Here is a 23,394-nt window from a genome sequence, read left to right on the forward strand (position 1 = left end):
TGAGGACTGCTCATGGGGAAATCAGGGAGTAACTGGGAATACTGTGTTAGTGTTTCCATTTCAGAAGTCACTCAGATTCAAGTCTCAGAGAAGTGCTGCTCCAGTTTTGTCAGGGCTGCTTATGTGGCCTGTTCCCTTTTGCTATTCCACACTCCGGAAGGAAAGAGGTTAGCTCAGTCAGGGGAAGGTCACAGAGTCCTGAGACTCAGTCATTCCATCTGGGGACCCCCTTACTATTATAATCGCTAATTCACTCTATCCTTATTTCTTTCCTAGACCTAACTGGATCTATTCCCAAAATCCCACCATTTTTTTAAAAAAAAAGGGATCCTTAAGAACTTGTTTTCATATATTTATTCAGATTACTTCTGGTGCCATTAAAATCAGGCTAAAGGAAGCTGAGTCCACTGAAATGATGATAAATATCGCTCGTGAGAAGTATCGTCCAGTAGCCACTCAAGGCTCCGTCATGTACTTTGTTATTGCAAGCCTCTCAGAAGTAGATCCTATGTACCAATATTCATTAAAATATTTTAAACAGGTAAGTGTGTTGTTTTGTCAGTGATCCAACTTCCCTTCCACTGTTAGACTTTTCTGTGCTATATCTCAAGTCTCTGCCAGCACTCACCTTAAGCGAATTGGTTTCTGTATCTTCTTTTCCCCAGAACTTTTTATACAACAGACTATCCCAACCCCTCCCTGCACCTCCCAGCCTTTTTTTAGATGAATCATGCATGCATTGCTCTCCTGCCCTTGGTTACTTCCCACTCCCCACCATATTACTGTGAGACTTTTGGTCTTTGTGGGGTCTCTACTTAATCTCATATTCACCCTTGAATCTCAGAATTCTCATGAGTAGGATACTTTGACCCCTCATCCTCTTTTTGGCAGGATTCCATCTTTCTCAAGAGCAAATGCAATGTCACAAAACTTCAGCAGTGTCAATTTACCTGAAGATTTCCAGGGGTGATAGAGTTTGCATTACTCATACATCCCCAGTGATGCCCTCCATTCACCACCACAGTTTTTCTCAGTTACCAACGTGTGCCAAGGTTCACCATGTTTTATTTTGGCACCAAATGTCACATCTCCACTGGATTTTTAATTTCTTTGCTTCTTGTCAGGTTGTTAAAGAAAGCTCGATCCTCTTTTCTTCAGTGTGCTAAATAACACCTCCATTACCATTTGTCAACCAAACTTTGGGGAGACTTAACAAGGGCTTTCCCTTAAATTTTGGAGAAAATACTAGCATACTAGCATATTCTTCCCACATCCTAACAATCATCTTGGAGAAGTGCCAAGAAGAGCACATGACCTTCCCCTTCCCTTAGGCCTCTTACCACAAAGTTATTATCAACGCTGGGTTAAGGATATGAAAAAAATTGGTTATGCTAGCTCACCTCCTTTTTCCTACGTTCTTCCTCACATCAAGATGATGCCTTTTGAATATTGTCAAGAGTTTGGCAGTGGCTCATTTCTGAAAAAAATGGGAAGAGGGAAGGGAATTCAGAAAATAACACTTATCGATTTGGGGTGAATTCTGGACTTCTTCATAGTACAGTATTCATCTCCTGTGCTGCTATTTACCCACTGAATACAGGACCCTGAAGTGAGTGAGGAGTGAGGGGGCAGGAATGAGGAGCAGGGATTTTTTTTCCCACAGAAATGGAATTAAATCAGAGGCACTGATAGAGTTCTGTTTCACACAGTTGTTCAATACAACAATTGAAACTTCTCTAAGGACAGATGATCTACAGCAACGCTTGGAAATACTACTGGAACAAACCCTTCTAACCGCTTATGTCAATGTTTCGAGGGGACTTTTTGAACAGCATAAACTCATCTACAGCTTTTTGCTCTGTGTTGAGATCATGCGTCAGCAAGAAAGCATGACTGATGCTGAATGGAATTTCTTTCTCCGAGGTTCTGCTGGATTAGAAAAGGTACCTGTTTCAGGTTTAAATTGTAAATGTTATTCTAGGTAGGGCCCACAAGCACCTGCCAATGCTCTGCAGGGGCTGAAGGTATAACTGGGGCAGACACTGAGGGCCTAAGCGGCCAGGCTGTCACTTAGCTCCATCTCCAGTAGCTGGGTAATGTTGGTAAATTGAACCTCTTCAGGTAGCACTATCCTCACCTATACAAGAGGAATGTCCAGAGTAACCAAGAGTTAATAGATGTGAACATGTTTTGAAAAGTTGGCCATCTTACAAATATGAAGAGTTAAAATTCAATAAATATTGTAGTTCACAGATTTGGCAACAGTGTTTGGGAAATCACAACTCTCTCTTGCCTGGACACATCCTTTATTATAAAGCCCAGGAACTAATATGACTAAACTGTCGCCTTCTCGAATACTGTGATATCAGTTCTGCTGCAGTTTCCTTGTGTTTATCCTCTTGTTAAACTTGCTCCAGCCCCTTAAACTGACATATCTCACCTACATACCACAAATCTAATGGCCCATAGAAGTAGCCACAGCACCCTCAACTCTTGCTGCCATTCCATCTTAGCCCCACTCCAAGCTTGGTTCTACCCTGCCAACCTTGAGCCCCTCTAAAGACATGATGTCTGCACCTATTGGCCAGTATTTTTGTCAGCCTGGAAAGCTTTCACCAGCTGCACTTCTGGGCAAAGGTCTTCAGGTAGAATTGATTCAACACCATTTCAGTCTCTCCCTGTCTTAGTACTTCTCCTAGGCAAATGGTTACTTTTAACATGCCATTGGAGCCTGCTCTTTCTCTTAGACAAGGTAAAAGCATACTTTGTGGTTGTCTTTGTGAATCATTACTTATTTTCTTTCTGTCTCCTAATAGGAACGCCCACCTAAGCCTGAAGTTCCCTGGTTGCATACTGCCATGTGGTTCGCATGCTGTGACTTAGAAGAAACATTTTCAGTTTTTAAAGGACTTACACAATATATACTGTTACATCCTATTTGTATACGAATAGGTAATATGTCAAAAGGGATCTGCTATAGGGAGTTGTTAACAGGCTCCTGAATCCTAACTTTGTTGTCTCTTTTAACCCCTTCTGCTATATCAATATTTTTCACTAAGAAATTTCTTCATTATTAAGAAATTGTGAACTGCTTGTTTTCCAGTTGAATGCTTGAGTTGAATGCTTAGCCCATTAACTTTCAGTATTTTATATTTATTATTATCTCCATTTTAAGGGGATATACTTAGGTCTAAGAATTGCTTTGTCTTTATCTCATAGGTTTTGTTTTTTTTTTTAACTTTTCATTGAAGGATGACATACATATAGAAAAGTGCACAAATCAAACCTGTATAACTTAGGGTACCTGCGTTGGTCAGTTGGTTAAGCATCCAACTCTTGATTTCAGCTCATGTCTTGATGTCAGGGTTATGAGTTCCAGCCTTGCATTGGGCTCCACACTGGGCATGGAGCCTACTTAAACTGTACAACTTGATTATCAAAAATTAACTGTACTTACAACCCACTACCCAAACCAAGAACTAGAAGAGTACCAGCCTCCCAGAATCCTCTTATACTCGCTCACAGGAGCCCTTCCCTCTCCCCCAGAGGTAGTCCTCTTAATTATAATATTCAATGTTAATTTTCCCCAAAAGTTTTAATATGTTGCCCTTTCAATTCTAAAAGTACACTTTTTAGTTTGAAAGTATTTAGGATTTGGGGGAACTATCTTATTATTGTTTATAACTTAATTATGTTATGGAAATTATATACATGATTTGCATGACATTGATTCTCTGTAATTTATTTATATTTCAATCTACATAAAATGTTCCATATGTCTTTTCTCAAAAGATTTCATATGTGACCTTTAGATCAAACGTATTAATTATGTGTTTATTTATTAATGTTTTTTATTGATCTGTCAGTTTCTAAGTGAGGTATCAAGGTATACTACTATGATTGTTAATTTCACTTTGAAATTCCAGAATTTTTCCCATCATAACCTTGTGAAACTATGCTGTTCAGTATAAGTAGGTTTAGGATTATTATCATCCTAGTAAATTATTCCTTTTTTATTTTTTTTAATTTTTTTTTTTTTTATTCATGATAGTCACACATAGAGATCGAGAGAGAGAGGCAGAGACACAGGCGGAGGGAGAAGCAGGCTCCATGCACCGGGAGCCCGACGTGGGATTCGATCCCAGGTCTCCAGGATCACGCCCTGGGCCAAAGGCAGGCGCCAAACCGCTGCGCCACCCAGGGATCCCCCTTTTTTATTAAATAATATTCTTCTAGGCATCCCTGCTGGCTCAGTGGGTTAAGTATCCAACTCTTAGTTTTGGCTCGGGTTATAATCTCATGGGCAGTGAGATCATGCCCTGCATCCAGCTCCATGCCCAACAGGGAGTCTGCTTGAACATTTTCTCTCTTCCTCCCCCTCTGCCCTTCATCTCCCCCAAATAAATAATCTTTTTAAAAAAATAATATTCCTTGTTACTCTAAATAGTTCTTTGCCTTGAAGTATATTTTTGAATGTTAATATAATTACAGCACAATTCTCTTTGTTAGTGTTCCCCCTCTAATTTCTATACTCTGTATTTTTTTACTCTTTTGTGTCATTGTGATGTTTTGGGTGTATCTTTAGTGGAATTTTGTTGAACAGTATGAGAGTCTCTTTCTCTTTTAACATGAAAGTTTTAATTCAAAGATATTTATTGCAGTTATTGATCTATTTTCAGGGGCTCTCAACTGGGGAAGATTTTGTCTCCCAGGGGACATTTGGCAATGTCTAGAGACATTTTGGTTTGAGGTAGTGCTACTGGCATCTCATAGGTAGAAACCAAGGGTGTGGCTAAACATCCTGTAATACTCAGAACAATCTTCCAGAACGAACAACCACTTGGCCCAAAATGTTCATAGTGGTGAGACTGAGAAATCTTGATCTATTTGGACTTACTTGTACCATCTTATTTTGTGGGGATGTTTTTTCTTGGCAACTGTTTTCTTTGCTTCATTTTTTCTTCTTTTTACTTTTAGGTAGCTTACCCATTCTTTCATTTACCCCATACTTATTTGAAGTTCTGTGTTCTGTTTCCACTCTTTAACAATAACTCTTATACTTGTAATATGAATATTGATTTAACAAGTAAGTGTAGTGATTTAAAGTCTACATGGGCCAGCATTTCTGAGAAAGAGCTAGATGGAGCCTCATAATACAGAGGCAAAGAAAGAGGGAAGGAATGGAGGCTAGAAAGTGAAGTAATTTTTGGAACAACTCATCATGTTTAGACAAAAGGCACCATGTGTTGTCTCCGTCGATTGGGACTAAAGTTTCAGCTATTTAAAACAACTTTCCTGCTTTTATTTTTTAAATTTCAGGGTAATTTCTGGAAATTCTACACAATTGTAAAGGTTTATACACATATGTGATAGGATGGCTTGTGTTCTGAAAGTGAGATTTAGATCTTTGTAGGTAAAGTTTAATAATTCCAATGTCATTCTTACCTTCAAAAGGTTCCTAATTGCCTTAATTTTCTTTTATCTTTAATGGTTTCTCTTTTTTAAAGATTTTATTTATTTATTCATGAGAGACAGAGAGAGAGGCAGAGGGAGACACAGGCTCCATGCAGGGAGCCCGATGCGGGACTGGATCCCGGTTCTCCAAGGATCACGCCCTGGACTGAAGGCGGCGCTAAACCGCTGAGCCACCCGGGCTGCCCATCTTTGATGGTTTTTAAGTGCTTCATGTCCTATTAATTGAAAGTTATTTAAAATATGCTGTCTTATCCTCTCTCATTAGCTGGAATCCTAGTGATTGTACAATAAATAATGAGAACTGCAAGAAAAAAGGAGTCCTTTTAGAATAAGTGGTTCTACTTTCTGGTCCTCTGAATCATACAACCACATATATCATGTGCTGTGCCCTATGGTCTCATACCATGTAATTGTCTGTATTCCATATATAAATTATAAGTCTTACAGAGGTTCACACTCCTCCAGGGCCATAGCCTCATGTGTAACTAAATTTCTGTTACACTTCTTTGATTGCTATCATTAGACTCTCAGAGGAGAATCCCAGAAGACTAGCTGGAGAAGGTGGTTTGCTAGCTTGAAATTCAAGCCAACTATTTGCCTAATGTCTGGCCAAAGGAACCTGTTTCATTACTGGAGGACAAACTGACTGTGTTGGCTTGCTGGGAGGCTTACAGCACCCTGTATATACTCTGTACCTACAGGAATTTCAATACTAATTCTTGTCATGTGTTATAACCATTGTAAGGGCTAACTAGGATCCTAATCATTATGTGAAATGCAAGCCCACTTCTTCTAAGTATTCCATGGGTATTGTTTTTTTTTCCCCATGGGTATTGTTTTTACTAGGGCATAAAGTTGTATATATGCCAATTTATTCACATGTCACTTAAATTGTTCAAATTATATATGGCAGAGCTTTCAGTTTGCTTCATCTGTCACAGAATGATAACTATGTGTTATTTCTTACCACTATTATGTTTTTTCTGCTTTTTCCTCTACCTCCAACAGTGATTGCTTGATGTATTTTTACACTATTATCTGGCACATATAGGTTCATGTTATTGTTTTTATTATGGGGTTTGTATTTTAATTAATATAACTTGACCTACTTTGTCCCATTTAATTTTATTTGCCTTGAATTCTAATTTATTCAGTGTTACTCTTATCACTTATTTTTTTTGCTTACATTTGATTAATGTATCTCTATGCATTCTTTTATTTTTAACCCCTTTATTTTTTTAACCCCTTTGTTTTTATTGTTTTAGCTTTGCTTTTTGTAAGTGGTTTGCTGTTGAATTTGTTTTCTGATCCAATTTTAAATTCTTTTTAATAGTTTGGATAGGGGGAGATTAATATATTTACATTTATAGTAAAAAAACTGATAGTAAATGTAGAGATTGTTAAATTACCAAATAAATTTATTTAATTTCAAAGTCAAACCAACTCTAATTAAAGCATCTTTTTAAATTGTGTTTCCAGGATCTTTTGAGACTTATATTAACCCATATGAATGGGGAGGCTATTCTAAAATGAAGGAGGAAGAGGAATTCATGGCACAAGAAAAAGAGACCAAAAGCCATAATTATTGGCACCCAGTATTAAGTTCCTTCCAAAAGCTGATTCTCATTAAATGTTGTAAAGAAGAGAAGGTAGGATTTTTTTTTTTAAATTAAAGGACTGGGTTGTAGCTATTTCTACTAACATTCATCAACTAGTTATGATTCATAACCAATTAGATGTATTTGTTTAGAGAGTAACAATGGTCAAGTTTGGGAGAAGATTCTAAGAAATAGAGATTCTGTGTTATTAATAGAACATAGTGTTTTATACAGAAAATGATGAAAGAAAAGGCTAGAGAGCCAGCCAGGAACCTATTATCCTTTCCTAGCATGCACCTTCAGGGACTTGTGCTCTCCAGAGAGGACAGTGGTCTGCTGGGAAGTGTTAACAGGAAATTGATGGGCTATTCAGATCTTGGCAACAATGGGAAGAAGGCCTTAGAAGAGAACAAAACCATAGTTGCCAAGGCCAGTTTGAAGACTGTTGGACTGCTCTATGCAAGAAATTATGGCAGCCTGAATTAGGATAGAGGTAGTAGAGTGAAGAGATGGAGGGGGATATAGAGATGAGACAACTGGTATGGCTCTCAGTTTCTGCTTAGGTACCAAAGAGGATAGCTATAGCAACTACTAAGCAAATGTGAAGGGAGAAGCATGTCACAAAGATGTCACTAAGTCTGCAGTATCTGCCAGCTATCAGAGTATATAATAGTCTGGAAACTAATAAATATGTAGGCAGGAAACACTAGAGAGAAATATGTTGTAGAAATAGAGAGTTGGTGATCATCAGCATTGATCTGAGAAGTTAAACCATGGGAGCTGTTAGAATCAAATAGGAATAATGTGATAATGCATAGTAGAATAAGAGGACAAGTAAGCAAAGGATGAAACCCTGAGGAGCACCAACTTTTAAAGGGCAGGAAGAAAGGATGAAAAGGAATAGTCACGGAGCAAAAAGAATACCAGGAGAAAAAAAAGTGACATGGAAACCAAGGAGGTATAGAGTTTCAGTACAACAAAAGTTATCAATAGAATGAATGAAGCAGTGCAGCCAGTTCCAGTTTTTATATATACACAGGTATAATTGCCGACATCATTGAGGATAAAGGAGTTATACCATCTGCTGAGAATTCTAGTGATGAGCTTTAGGAGGTACTGGAGAAAAATGATGGTTGTTCTTATGAGAAATGAGAATGAGAAAACTAACTGAAGAAAGCCTAAGTGTAGTTGGGAGATACTGATGCTCTGTTGTAGGATTTTCTGCCATCTCTATAAGAACACAAAAATTAGGTTGTGGGGTTTACCTGAGCCACAGATGATTGCAATGGAAGAATAGAGGATGCAAGGATGCAATTGAAACTGTTGGTAAAAGTAGTACTAGAAAGAGGAAGAGATCTAAGAAAGGGCTTCTAGACTGGAAGAAAAGGAAAAACCGTGGAAGTTTCTTTGGGGACAGATGTAGTTGGACTAGAGGTATAGCCAGAAGGATGGAAGCGTTGTGATCAACATTGACTTAAAATTTCTAATACGTAGTTCTGAGTGATGACAATGTCCTGAGGGTGGCCGAGGGTGTAGGTGACTAAGGAAGAGAAGAGATAGTGTGTACTAAAGTAAGAGGTCAAGAAACTGAGGTTAGGATGTTGGATGGCTGGATGGTCCCCAACAAGATGGTAGCAAGACAATGCCTAGGACACAGTTGAGAAATCATTGTCATAGATATGTAACGGAGAGTAAGGTCCAGGTGGAAAATCTTCAGTGAATATGGGACAGTGGCTACCAGACTAGATGCTGACAAAAATGAAAGGATGACTAAGTGACAAGAGCCCCAAAGTAGGAAGAGTTTTAAATATTAAGACATTGAGGCTAGGAAATTCTAGACTATGAGAAATTTTGCAAAACATGCAATCTGGTTTCTTCAACAACACATTTTGTCCCTTTATTTGCTTGTTTGTTTTGCAAGGGAGAAGAGGAGAAGTATGAAACTTATTAGATCCAAAGAGACTTAGACAAACCAACTGATCTCTATGTTTAAGTTTTATTTAGATCCTGATTTAAATATACTGTATTTAAACACACACAGAGGCATTTGTAATTTCATTAGGGGAAGGTAAACACTGATTAGATATTTGGTGATGTTAAGGAATTACTGTTAATTGTTTAGATGTGATTATGGTACTGTGGTTATATGTTTTTTAAAGAGTCCTTATATTATATAGACAGGTGCTGAGGATGAGAAATAGGACACGTGATATTTGCTTCAAAATAATCCTAAGGAGTAGGGGAGTAGGTGGGTGTATCAATGAAAGAAGATTGGCCTTTTCCTGGTAAATGTTAAAACTGGGTAAAACATCAGGTTCATTAATCTCTGACTTTATATGTGTTTGAAATTTTCATAATAAAAAAAAAATCAAATCACATCCTTGAACACCAGAACTCTCTTGCAACATATCCCAGCACAGTTCTCTAAATGTGATCAAAGCTACAAATGATAGATACAGTCATACTAAATTCACAGAGGATTACTTGAAAATCTTATTAAGGGGCACCTGGGTGGCTCAGTGGCTGAGCATCTGTCTTTGGCTCAGGTTGTGATCCTGGGGTCCTGGGATTGAGTCCCACATCAGGCTCCCTGCTGGGAATCTGCTTCTCCCTCTGCCTATCTCTCTGCCTCTGTCTCTGTGTCTCTCATGAATAAATAAAATCTTAAAAAAAAAGAAAATTCTTATTAATACATTCAACCAAAGACCATACTTGTGTTATACTATCCAATAAAATTTGCTTTATAAATCAACATGGAGGAGTCTGGAATTTGGATTAAGTTTCAGAAATGAAGGTCTAGATGATGCACTCCAAAAAGGACAAGGACCTGAATGAGTCAAAACTACCAATAAAATCACCCTGAAGAGAAGATCCAAGCATGACAACCAGCTATACTGACTCTCAAACAGATACACTGATCAAGGCATTTGGGAACAACCCTTCCCCTGGTACTGATTCCAGAGAATGACTTGCTAAAGAAATTGGGATTCCAGAGTGAAGAATCCTAGTTCTAAATATCTGGATTCCCTGCCCAGAGGAAAAGAGAATCTGAGAAAGCCTTAGAACAAGGACAAAACCAGAGATAAAATCTATACAATGAGAGACTGTTATTCCAAAGTCTGTTCACAAGCCGAGCCCATTGGGTACCCAGTGTTTCTAAATGGTAGAGTGAATTGCTCCTTTGGGAGAAGGAGAATGTTCAGTAGCTTTTGTGAGATACTGCAATCTTGCATAAAATTCAGCCTCCTTTGTAAATAGCATATTTGGGCTTCATTTCGAAAAACTCTAAGTAGGGGTGTCTGAATGGCTCATTTGGTTGAGCATCTGACTCTTAGTTTCAGCTTGGATCTTGATCTAAGAATTGTGAGTTCAAGCCTTGCATTGGGCTCCATGCTGGTCCCAGAGCCTACATTTTTGAAAAATTAAAATTAAAATTAAATTAAATTAAAAACCTCTAAGTAAACCAGATGGTAGAGTCATTAGAACTGCAACAGGAAGTAGACTACCTATCATTCCAACAATTCTTCCTTTGGCATCAGTTCTATCAACAGTTCTTAGGACACAGTTATTAGAAATTTGAACTTTTAGAAAGAAAAAAAACTATCATTTAGATCAGAGATGAATAAAAAAAATTGTCTGATAGAGAATAATTCATCACCACACCAAAGCTAAGAAGTCCTGTATACCAGTGTTCCCAAACCTTGGTGTGATTCAGAATTATTTTGAGGGCTTGGTAAATCACAGAGACCTAGAGCCCACCTCCCAGAGTTTCTGATTCAGCAGATCTGGGTAACTGGCTAAAAATCTTCATTTATACCAGCTTCCCAGATGATAATGGTGCTGATCCTTGGAACCATATTTTGTGAACAACTGCTCTAATATGATTAGATAGATGATAGATAGATAGATAGATAGATAGATAGATAGATAGATAGATGATTGATAGATGATAGATAGATAGATAGATAGATAGATAGATAGATAGATAGATAGAAACAATCATTCTCAAAGCAGATGAATGAGGACATCAAGACCATATGTTGGGGATCCCTGGGTGGTGCAGCTGTTTAGCGCCTGCCTTTGGCCCAGGGCACGGCCCTGGAGACCCGGGATCGAGTCCCACGTCGGGCTCCCGGTGCTTGGAGCCTGCTTCTCCTTCTGCCTGTGTCTCTGCCTCTCTCTCTCTCTCTGTGCAACTATCATAAATAAAAAATTTTTAAAAAGACCATATGTCATGCAGCATTGTTGATTTCCAACACTAACTCCGCTGAGAACCCTAACCTTGACAGTCCTAGTGTTTCCATCTAGGCTTCCTCTACCTCAGGAAGGTGGCAGTCTCTTTGAGAGCCAAGTTTTCTCTCCTGTTGAAAACCACAATGCAGACAGTCACCCAGGATGAAATCTTCTCAGAGAAACAGTTGTATAGCTTTTCCAACTTGAGAAACACCAGTTATATGAATGCAATTTCTCTTATCACTGAACTATATACTTAAAATGGTTAAAATGCTAAATTTTATATGTATTTTACTACAATTAAAAAAAAAAGTACTTAGGTGTGATGAGAAGTGTGAGCACTCGTGTTCTAGTAAAATGCATAATGTGGCAGCCACCTTCGGTCTTTACCTTTCATCTAATACACCATAACTTAAGTGAGGTTTGGCCACTCGGGAAGGATGATCATTATTCCAAATGTTTAAAGCTTACCTTTTCATCACAACAAAAACAACCAGCAGGGAATTCTCAAACACAGAGTCTCTCAAGGGTGAATGTATACACTATCAGCCCATTAGTACCTTCAAAAAGTATGCACCTAAATTCAGGAATTCCCTATGGATTCTGATGGGGAAAATGAACTAAAAAATGCTCTGATGGCCTCAGCCAGAGACTGTCAAAGATCAAGCAGCATACCAAGAAAACGTAATTCTAAGCAAGACATAATGGAATCACATATGTCAGAATTGGGGAACTCAATTTAAAAAGGAAGTGAGGCTCTCTGCTCCTCCCCGTTCGACAGACAGCCGCATCTTCTGGTGCAGTGCCAGCTCCGTCCCCGAGACCCAAAGGTGAAGGTCGGAGTGAATGGATTTGGCCGTATTGGGCGCCTGGTCACCAGGGCTGCTTTTAACTCTGGCAAAGTGGATATTGTCGCCATCAATGACCCCTTCATTGATCTCAACTACATGGTGTACATGTTCCAGTATGATTCTACCCACAGCAAATTCCATGGCACAGTCAAGGCTGAGAACGGGAAACTTGTCATCAACGGGAAGTCCATCTCCATCTTCCAGGAGCGAGATCCCGCCAACATCAAATGGGGTGATGCTGGTGCTGAGTATGTTGTGGAGTCCACTGGGGTCTTCACCACCATGGAGAAGGCTGGGGCTCACTTGAAGGGTAGGGCCAAGAGGGTCATCATCTCTGCTCCTTCTGCTGATGCCCCCATGTTTGTGATGGGCGTGAACCACGAGAAGTATGACCACTCCCTCAAGATTGTCAGCAATGCCTCCTGCACCACCAACTGCTTGGCTCCTCTAGCCAAAGTCATCCATGACCACTTCGGCATTGTGGAGGGCCTCATGACCACCATCCATGCCATCACTGACACCCAGAAGACTGTGGGCCCTCTGGGAAGCTGTGGCGTGACAGCCGAGCGGCTGCCCAGAACATCATCCCTGCTTCCACTGGCGCTGCCAAGGCTGTGGGCAAGGTCATCCCTGAGCTGAACAGGAAGCTCACTGGCATGGCCTTCCGTGTCCCCACTTCCAATGTGTCAGTTGTGGATCTGACCTGCCACCTGGAGAAAGCTGCCAAATATGACGACATCAAGAAGGTAGTGAAGCAGGCATTGGAGGGCCCCCTCAAGGGCATCCTGGGCTACACTGAGGACCAGGTTGTCTCCTGTGACTTCAACAGTGACACCCACTCTTCCAAGTTCGACACCGGGGCTGGCATTGCCCTCAATGACCACTTCGTCAAGCTCATTTCCTGGTATGACAATGAATTCGGCTACAGCAACCAGGTGGTGGACCTCATGGTCCACATGGCCCTCAAGGAGTAAGAGCCTCCTGGACCACCAGCCCCAGCAAGAACAAGAGGAAGAGAGAGGCCCTCAGCTGCTGGGGAGTCCCTGCCCCAACTTAATCCCCCAACACACTGAGAATCTCCTGACCTCCAATTTACATCCTAGACCCCGAGGAAGGGGAGGGGCTTGGGGAGCCCTACCTTGTCATGTACCATCAATAAAGTATACTGTACCCAAAAAATAAAAAAATTAAAAATAAATAAATAAATAAAAAGGAAGTGAGAGGAGCTCCTAGCAAAGGACTTGGTAATAAAGAGGGAAGAGACTAAAAATGTCTGATCCTGCAGCCAAACATGGGACTTTCAGAGGGCAGTCTTCAAGAAATGCCTAACCCAGGTCATAGATGTGGGAAATCTGAAGCAGTTCCACATCAAATTCTTGCCAGGATTACCATAAAGATCCTGATGAGAATAAAACTGTATAATTCCAGAAGGGTCGCAGAAGTGGATCCAATCCAGTTCGTGATCTGGAAGGAATGTGAGGAACAAGCAGGTCAGTGCACACTCTCGAGGAACCTACAGGAGCATGGTACAGGAAGCATCTAGAGAAAGACCCCAAAATAACTTCAGACTTAAGATCCCTGCAGAGTAACAAGACTTCCTTGGATGAGGAGGACCCTGAAAGTGAGGCTACTATAGATAGAGAGTGCACAGAAGCTGGAACTGAGAACTGATAAGAAACGCCAAGGCAGGAAATCTTCCACCTGCCTCCCAGCTCAACAGTGTTGTCAGCTGGCCGTAAGGGTATGCTCTATATTCAGTGTTGCACTCCACATCAGGAAAACAGCCTGCTTCACTCACACTGACTAGAATGACTAGAATCCAAGAAACCTCTTGGATATGGAATAAGACAGCAGTTGTTAACCATTATCTTTTATATGGATGAGATCTTTAATGCACCATTGGAAAAGGCAGAGAACTCCTAGCTACTTAGGGTGAAAATGAGGAAGACTACCTTAGCAATGGTGGTGAAGCACACAGTCCTGGGCTGGCATGTGCACATGCTTAGTTCTATCGTTTCTTTGTTTTAAGATTTTATTTATTTGAGAGAGAGAGTATGAGCTGAGGGCGGGGGAGAGGGAGAGGGAGAGGGAGAAGCAGACTTTCTGTTGAACGTGAAGGGGGTTGGGGTATCCAATCCCAGGACCTGGGGATTACAACCTGAGCCAAAATCAGAAGCTTAACCAACTGAGCCACCCTTTATACTCAGGCACCCTTTATACTCAGTTCTATTGTATCACCTCTTCTTCCATCTGAGAATCTTATCACTAGAGGGACAAATAGCACAGGCCAAATCAAAAGACAGGAAACTACATGCTAATTCCACAGGAAACCTGACTCCGTAGCTGTAACTGGCATATCACCTTTCTGTATTTTATGTACTTATTCTTGGATATATACATTTCTGGGTGTATATTAGGTAGACTTGAACCTAGCCAAGGGTGTGTTTTGAGCAAATTTATTTATTGTAATATTTGAAATGTTTCATAAAATCAGTTCATACATGAGAAATTAGACATGTAACCAATAGTTTGTCATCTTTCATTAATAAAGCCATTGGAAACCTACATCTCTACATAACATTAATGGAAGCTTGTCCTGTTAACAAAAGAAATATTTCTCCAACTTTTTGAGTTCAAAAACATTTCATGAGTGTGTTACCATTTCTATATTTACATAACAGCCCCAAGAAATAAATTATTGGTGCTTTGTACATTACTGTAAATTCTAAGCACTTTTTGTCAAAGTAAAAAGGAAGTCAAAAGATCATACCATCAAAAATATTATTAAAAATAATGATGAAGAAATTGATGTTGAAATTATATGTAGTCACACAATGACATGGCTAAAAATAAGCTTTAAAACTCCTGTGGCCCTGTTGCAGGACTGTCCCTTTTGGCCCATGCCACCTTTATAGTTAGCACCACAATATATCCTCACTTACATGAGCAAGCATATAAACATCTTTTCTCGGATTGGCCACATAAGGGTGCAATCCAAGGCCATGGCCTTGAATCAGGTTGAGATGTCCCCTCTCCCAACAACAACAAAAAATATGCAAGAACCGTTTGGACAAGGTGATGTCAACATCTAATGGAGGGCTAACATTAAAGCAGGGCTGCTGCTTACAGTTGTGCCGGATGTGCACTGCACAACCCTTAAGGGAGCCATTTGCATTGTAGATATTGTAGGTTTGGTTTGTATATTAATTGTGACCATAAGTATCTTGAAGAAGGATACCTTTTCCAATTTCACACAAAGGCTCCATGTGGAAAAAAAATAAAAATAAAAATAAATAAATAAAAAATTAAAAATTAAAAAAATTAATAAAAAAAAAAAAAGGCTCCATGTGGGCTAGAGAGAGGGAGCAGCTCTGTAAGAGCAGGAAGGGGGTAAGCAATCTAGGCTACTATAGATAGAGAGTGCACTACTATAGTAGTCTACTATAGAGTCTACTATAGACAGGATCAGTGAAGGAAACACATCAGTGTAGGAAGTAGTCAGGCAGGGCTATGATTGTCAGGGCTGAGGCTGGTTCCCAAGAAAGGTCAGAAGACACTGAGGAAGGGGAGCACTCGATGGGATGAGCACTGGGTGTTATACTATATGTTGGCAAATCGAACTCCAATAAAAAAGATATACAAAAAAAAAAAAGATGCTGAGGAGTAAAATGAGAGGAAGGTGGGGAGACTATGGTATCAATTCTAAGAAGCTGGCTTATGGAGGGAAGCAAAGAAAGGAAATTGCTGGGAGGGGAGCAGCAATCAGGACAAGGCTTTTGTTTTGCTTTTAAGAATAGAAGACAGTTGAGCCTAATTGTATGATGATAAGATCTGGGAGAGAAAGGGAGCTCAATAATGGAAGAACTGAAAGTAAAGCTCATGAGAATGTGAGAAGGGATGGGATAGGAGGCAAGGATGGGGTGACAGCAGGTTTGGAGATGGATGGAATGAGAGGGACTTTCCTTTCATCCCATAGTCAGCTTGCTTAATGAGGTTGTGAGAACCATGGCTGTCGGCAGTTCCAGGGTAGGATCCAGTAGGAAGAAAGATACCTAATCAAGAGAGAATGGATGCAGAACAGGGCACCCCCTCTGAGAAGTTGAAGGGGAGATATAGGATAGAATTATGAAGGGTCCTCATCCAGCATACTATTATTTAAATATTTTTCTTTTCAACTTTCAGGTGGTTTTTGCTCTTACAGACTTTGTTATTGAAAATCTTGGAAAACACTTTATAGAGACACCTCCTGTGGACCTGCCCACTCTGTATCAAGATATGTCATATAACACTCCCCTGGTATTTATCTTAAGCACAGGCTCAGATCCTATGGGCGCATTCCAGAGGTTTGCCCGAGACAGTGGGTATTCAGAACGGTAAGGTTACATTGTGCAGTTTCTATAATTCATATGAACATCTCCTTGTTAAAATTTGCCCTTTTTCTTCCTCTGTGGAGTGTGACTTCCTCAACACTCAAGAGCCAGTGTTTCCATCCAAATGCCAGAAAAGACCAATGTCACCATTCAGACAGGCAGGAGGAGCTCCAAGTCAGCCTTTTTGTTCTATTCAGGTCTTCAATTGATTATATAGGGTTTATCTGCATTAAGGAGGGCAATCTGCTTTACTCAGTCTACTCATTTAAATGTAAATTTCACCCAGAAACACCCTCACAGGCTCACCCAGAGTACTGTCTAGCCAAATATCTGGACACCATGTGACCCAGTCAAGTTAATACATAAAATTTATGATCCTAGACATTTGCCTTTGGTTCTGAAATCATAACAGAGAATTAGTATACAAAACTGTTAAGAGCTCCTGTGAATTAATAAGAAAAAGAAAATAGCGCCTGGTGGCTCAGTGGATTAAGCATCCAACTCTCGACCTCAGAAAAAGAAAACAATCCAATATAAATAAAGACAAGGGATGCCTGGGTGGCTCAGCGGTAGAGCATCTGCCTTTGGCTCAGAGCATGATGCCGGAGTCCTGGGATTGAGTCCCACATCAGGATCCTTGCATGGAGCCTGCTTCTCCCTCTGCCTATGTCTCTGCCTTTCTCTGTGTGTCTCTCATGAATAAATAAATAAAATCTTTAAAAAAATAGAGACAAAAATTATAAACAGTAAAGTTTCAGAAATTTTCAGAATAGAAAATTTCAGGAACCTAAATCTAAATAACTGATAATATGAGAAGATGTACAAGTAATTAGGTACATGAAAATTAAAAATTAGTAATTATGTACTTATATATTAGTAATTAGGGTACATGAAAGTACATGAAACTAAAGCCATTAAAGAAATGTCATTTCAGGGATCTCTGGGTGGCGCAGCGGTTTGGCGCCTGCCTTTGGCCCAGGGCGCGATCCTGGAGACCCAGGATCAAGTCCCACATCGGGCTCCCGGTGCATGGAGCCTGCTTCTCCCTCTGCCTGTGTCTCTGCGCCTCTCTCTCTCTCTCTCTGTGACTATCATAAATAAATAAAAAATTTTTAAAAAAATGTCATTTCATGCCCATAAAATTGGCAAAATTGTGGCAAAGATATAGAGCAATGAAAATATCCATATTATAAGTAAGAGTAAAATATTGGTTAAAATCAATTTGTAATTGACAGTATGTTAAAGTTGAAAATGCCATCCCCTACATCTCAACAAGTCTGAATCTACAACCTAGAATGAAATCAGTCACATGTACACAAGGAGCCATGTTCAAGGACATTTGTAGAAACAATTACTCTTCAAACAGATTTTAAAAGCTGTCGACTGATTTCTCTGAAGAAACAATGAAAGCCAGAAAATGTATATTCAAAGTACTAAGAGCAAATTACTATCCACATAGAATTTTATTTCTGTCAAAACAAAACAAAAAACAAAAAATGTTTAAGTACTCTCCACACTGGGCCCAAACTCAGGACCCTGAGATCAAGACCTGAGCTGAGATCAAGAGTTGGACAATCAGGCTCCTGAATCTGCACCTCGGAACCATGTTTCACAACCAATATGACAATGATGTCACTGTTTGGAGCCCTCAGGGCAGGATTCATCAAATTGAATATGCAATGGAAGCTGTCAAACAAGGTTCAGCTACAGTTCATCTGAAATCAAAAACCCATGCAGTGTTGGTTGCATTGAAGACAGCACAGTCAGAGCTTGCAGCTCATCAGAAGAAAATTCTCCACGTTGATAACCATATTGGTATCTCAGTTGCGGGACTTACTGCTGAATGCTAGACTGTTACGTAATTTTATGCACCAGGAGTGTTTGGATTCCGGATTTGTATTTCACAGACCTCTTCCTGTGTCTTGTATCTCTAATCGGAAGCAAGACCCAGATACCAACACAACGATATGGCCGAAGACCATATGGTGTTGGACTGCTTATTGCTGGTTATGATGATATGGGCCCTCACATTTTCCAAACCTGTTCATCTGCCAACTATTTTGACTGTAGAGCCATGTCCATTGGAGCCCGTTCTCAATCAGCTCATACTTACTTGGAGAGACATATGTCTGGGTTTATGGAGTGCAATTTGAATGAACTGGTTAAACATGGTCTGCGTGCCTTACGAGAAACACGTCTTGCAGAACAGGACCTAACTACAGGGGATCCCTGGGTGGCTCAGCGGTTTAGTGCCTGCCTTTGGCCCAGGGCGTGGTCCTGGAGTCCCAGGATCAAGTCCCACATCGGGCTCCTGGCATGGAGACTGCTTCTCTCTCTCTCTCTCTCTCTCTATCTCTCTATGTCTATCATGAATAAATAAATCTTTAAAAAAAAAAAAAACAGGACCTAACTACAAAGAATGTTTCCATTGGAATTGTTGGTAAGGACTTGGAGTTTACAATTTATGATAATGACGATGTATCTCCATTCCTGGAAGGTCTTGAAGAAAGACAGAGAAAGGCACAGCCTGCTCAACCTGCTGATGAACCTGCAGAAAAGGCTGATGAACCAATGGAGCATTAAGTCACAAACCAGTCTATATGTGTATTATCAAATATGTAAGAATGCAGGAGCCTTTACTGATGACAATAATCTATACTTTGAACCAAAAGATGCAGCATGGTTTTATGATATGTTTTAGGAATCGGTCCAGATGTGTTTTTCCCAAGTAACTTGTCTGAACCATATAATAGTGTGCATTTTTCTTTGAGAGGGTCTATATAATCATTTTCTAGAAAGTATAGTTATCTGTACTAATGTTTTTATATGAAGAACATAGTGTCTTTGTGGTTTTAAAGACAACTGTGAAATAAAATTGTTTTACCTGCCTGCGTTAAAAAAAAAAAAAAAAAAAAAAAAAGATTAGGACAATCCAATCCACACACTGAGCCACCGAGTGCTCCACTGTCAAAACAAATTTTTAAATAAAGCTAAGATTAAACCATTTTCAGGCAAAGAGGATACTGAAATGGAAATTCATGTACTAAGTTGAGTAATTGTGAAAATATATCAAAACTTGTGAGATGTATCTGAAGTTTGGATTATAAGGAAATTTATAGGCTTAAGTGCATATATTTGGCAAAGGGCAATCTAAAATGTAATGATTAGGGACAGCCTAGGTGGCTTATCGGTTGAGCCTCTACCTTTGGCTCAGGGCATGATCCCATAGTCCTGGAATGGAGTCCCACATCTGGCTCCGCATGGGGAGCCTGCTTCTCCCTCTGCCTGTTGTTTCTGCCTCTCTCTCTGTGTTTCTCGTGAATAAATAAAAAAATCTTAAAATAAATAAATAAAATGTAGTGATTAAACTCTATTAGAAGGGAAAAATAAAAGAGCAGAAATTAATGATATAGTAACATATATTTAATAGACAAGATCCTGGGAGAAACACCTCTCAATTGAGGCAGAAAAAGCATTTGTTAAAGTTCAACAGGCATTCATGGAGGAAAAAAAAAACCCTAGTTAAGAATCTAGAAAGCATTTCTTTGAAAGAGAAAACCAGAAATAGAATGTGCTTTTGCTCTGATAAAGTGTATCCCAAAAAAAATTTTAATGGATTTAGCAAGGTTATGAGACATAAAAACAGATTATATTAATGCATACTAACAACAGAAACCCTCATTTATTGCTGATGAGAATGCAAAATGGCATAGCCACCTTGGAAGACAGTTTGCTGTCTTCTTACAAAACTAACATACTCTTACCATGAAATCCAAAAACCATACTTCATGGTATTTGCCCAAAGGAGTTGAAAACTTATGGCCACACAAAAATCTGTACACAAATATTTATAGCAGCTTTATTCATACTCACCAAACATGGAAGCAACCAAGATGTTTCTTAGTACGTGAATTGGGTAAATACACTGTGGTATATCCATGAAATGGAATAATATTCAGCATAAAAAAGAAATGAGCTATCAAGCCATAAAAGACATGGAGAAACCTTAAGTGCATATTATTAAGTGAACGAAGCCTATCTGGAAAGACTATATACTACATGATTCCAACTATATGACATTCTGGAAAAGGCAAACCTATGGAGACAGTAAAAATTTAACAAAGAGTTTATATCCAGTATAAAGAACACTTAGAAATAATGGATGTGAGACTTCAAATTTCTTCAAGTTTTGAAAAACTGATTTATAGTGTTGGAAATCAGGGTAACAGATACCTTTGGGAGGGAGGAAGGAAAAGTCATTGGAGCAGAAAGGGGCATAAGAGAGATGTTTCTAGGATGTTGGCACACTTTCACTCTCAATCATGAGTATTCATTTGTGATAGTTCATAGAGCTGTATAGTTCTTTTTTTAAACTTTTCCATATGTGTGTTACAGTAGAAATTTTTTTAAAAAACCAAGAAAATAAACATTTGCACATCTATTAAAATGAGGATTTGAAATGTGTGCATACTTTGGGAAAAAGTCTACTGTATTTACATTTCTTCATAATATCATTGCTTTAAAATAAAACAGCATTTCTTGTTGTTGTTGAATTCAGGGTACAATCAATTTCACTGGGGCAAGGACAAGGACCCATTGCTGAAAGAATGATCAAAGATGCAATGAAATCAGGAAACTGGGTATTTTTGCAAAATTGCCATCTTGCTGTTTCTTGGATGCTGGCAATGGAAGAACTAATTAAAACCTTCACAGATCCAAGTATGTTGAACACATAGCATTTACATAATAATACCTTTCTTTTTTTTTTAATAATACCTTTCTTACGTAGCCTTTCTTTGTTGAATCCAGTTCTTGTAATAATTTTTATTGTAGGAATTATGTTTCCCCATATTAAAGAGGAGGAATTTGAAACCTAAAGAGGTTTATAGTTAAATTACACAATCCAGACTTGAAAAAACATCTCCAGACTCCAAGTTGAGAGTATGACCCACTGGATCATTTCTGTTTCATGTTCCTTTCTGTGGAGGCCATTTGAATTGAAAATAGATGACATATAGGCACAATAAAAGAAATAGAAAATGGACTTAGAACAAAGAAAGGAAATTAAATCTTTCACTACAGAATAAGTTAAGGGACAGATTCAAAGTCCCACCAATCCCCTTAGAGTCACGTTTCACCACTTCTTATTCTCTGTGACTCCTATGCCAACTAACTAACCTTCATGTGTGCCTCCTAGCCATGTTGTGGAAAACCCACCTCAGGGCTTCAAAGCCAAAATATAACGCGAAGACAGAGTTTAGGATAAAGTGGAACATTAGCTGTACCGCTTTGCCAAGCGAAGGAGGCTACAGCAGGCTATGGCCTTCAAAACAGCCGCCCCCTTTTCCACAGGGAGGAAAGGGCTCGGGGGAGGAGGAGGATAGTGTTAATAGAGAAATACAGGACCTTGGAACACCTGGGTGGCTCAGCGGTTGAGCATCTGCCCTTGGCTCAGGTCATGATCCAAGAGTCCAGGGATCAATTCCCACATCAGGATTCTTGCATGGAGCCTGCTTCTCCCTCTGCCTGTGTCTCTGCCTCTCTCTGTGTGTCTTTCGTGAATAAATAAATAAAATTAAAAAAAAAAAAAAAAAAAGAAAGAAATACAGGATCTAGCTGGTTTTGACAGGAATTGTGTGCGGGCAGCCAACCTCATTCATCATGTCTTCAGGGTGGTCCCAGGTTCCTAAAACAGAACGCTAAGAAGGAAGGAGGGAAGAACTGCAGAAAAGAGGAAAAAGGTGATTTAGTTTTTAAAATTGAGCTTTGCTGAAGCATTAGAAAAGCCATTTTGATTTTTGTTCAACTTTATGCTTTTAAGTGGTTCCAGGCACACACACCCCATGGGCATGCCCGGCATCATTCATAGTTGCTACCACTAACTATAACCACTTTCTTTCCCACTCAAGAAAGTATAAAGGGCTACAAAGAGAGAAGTGGATTTAGATTCTATTCATTTTTAAATGTTAGTATAAAAATAATTGAAACCTTAGGAACTGTATTATTGTTAATAAGCAGGGTGAGCCCCACTTTACCACTCTGTCAGAAGGGCATCCTACCAACCTAGAATATCCAGAGTCCTTTCTCTGGGGTCTTCCTTGGTGCCCTGACCGCAGAAGCTATACAGCCAGTCTTGCAAGTGACTTTACTTACTTCTGCCTTTACAAAGTGGCCAGCCTTCACGGGACACCACAGCCAAGACATAGCAGCCTTCCGCTAAAGATCCCTCATTTCCTGATTCCCCCCTCCTAGCCTCTGCAGGTTACTTCCAGCAAGTATAAAGAGTCCTTCACATCAACCATCCAGAGTCTCCACTCTTTTCACTCTTTTGCAGTGCAAGTAAGAGTGGCATGCTTCCAACTGGGCCTGTGGCTTATTTCCATTTAAATAATTAAAGAAAAATGACAAGAAAATATTCACCACTGTCCAAGGCTTGCTGATGATTAGGATTACAATTAAGAAGGAAATGCTAGGGAAGGCATCTAAAAAGCAACTTGCTGCAGTGGAGCTACGTGAGCCTTCAGAGTATGGATACGTTCGGCCTAATGGTGACTGAGACAAGAGCGAGTATATGCCAGAGGCCGGACAGGCTATGAAAGCCAACTGACAGTGGTGGTGGCTTTTAAGTGCCTTCAGTTTACCAAAGCTTAAGTAGATAAAAAAATCTTCTTCTGGCCCTTGTTACAATCATTTACTGATGTACCCATTTGAGTTCTGATGCTTAACTTGAACCCATTTAAAATAAAATACATTCAGGTAATAAGCTGAAAAGATTAAGTGAACAAAAGAAAAACGAAACAAGGAAGAAGTGAAAACTCTGGATTTGAAATTCTAAGACCTGAGCAGAGTTCTGCCCCCACTACTTCC

The 23,394-nt window shown here is 39.6% G+C and overlaps 2 protein-coding genes and 1 pseudogene across 11 annotated transcripts in view; 2 read left to right on the forward strand and 1 right to left on the reverse strand.

Moving 5' to 3' along the window:
* Positions 1-23,394, forward strand: part of DNAH6 (dynein axonemal heavy chain 6) — a 233,560-nt gene that overhangs the window by 176,143 nt on the left and 34,023 nt on the right. For 7 of the 9 annotated variants that reach the window (XM_072770010.1, XM_072770013.1, XM_072770009.1 and 4 more), the window contains 6 exons: positions 362-541; positions 1,710-1,943; positions 2,817-2,952; positions 6,955-7,124; positions 16,340-16,530; positions 21,086-21,246. In XM_072770010.1, coding sequence (XP_072626111.1) covers positions 362-541; positions 1,710-1,943; positions 2,817-2,952; positions 6,955-7,124; positions 16,340-16,530; positions 21,086-21,246 — 1,072 coding nt within the window. Of the gene's footprint in view, positions 1-361; positions 542-1,709; positions 1,944-2,816; positions 2,953-4,051; positions 4,518-6,954; positions 7,125-16,339; positions 16,531-21,085; positions 21,247-23,394 lie in introns of those variants that run through there. The other 2 variants (XM_072770016.1, XM_072770018.1) reach the window with 2 other exon arrangements.
* Positions 1-23,394, reverse strand: part of TRABD2A (TraB domain containing 2A) — a 166,108-nt gene that overhangs the window by 55,089 nt on the left and 87,625 nt on the right. For both annotated transcript variants that reach the window (XR_012004320.1, XR_012004319.1), the window contains exon 8: positions 1,401-1,477. The gene's annotated coding sequence lies outside the window, so the exon portion shown is untranslated. The remainder of the gene's footprint in view (positions 1-1,400; positions 1,478-23,394) is intronic.
* LOC140601285 (proteasome subunit alpha type-1-like) lies at positions 17,637-21,079 on the forward strand (annotated as a pseudogene).

The sequence above is a fragment of the Canis lupus genome, chromosome 12 (genome assembly GCF_048164855.1).
Source record: "Canis lupus baileyi chromosome 12, mCanLup2.hap1, whole genome shotgun sequence".
Classification (NCBI taxonomy): Eukaryota; Metazoa; Chordata; class Mammalia; order Carnivora; family Canidae; genus Canis; species Canis lupus.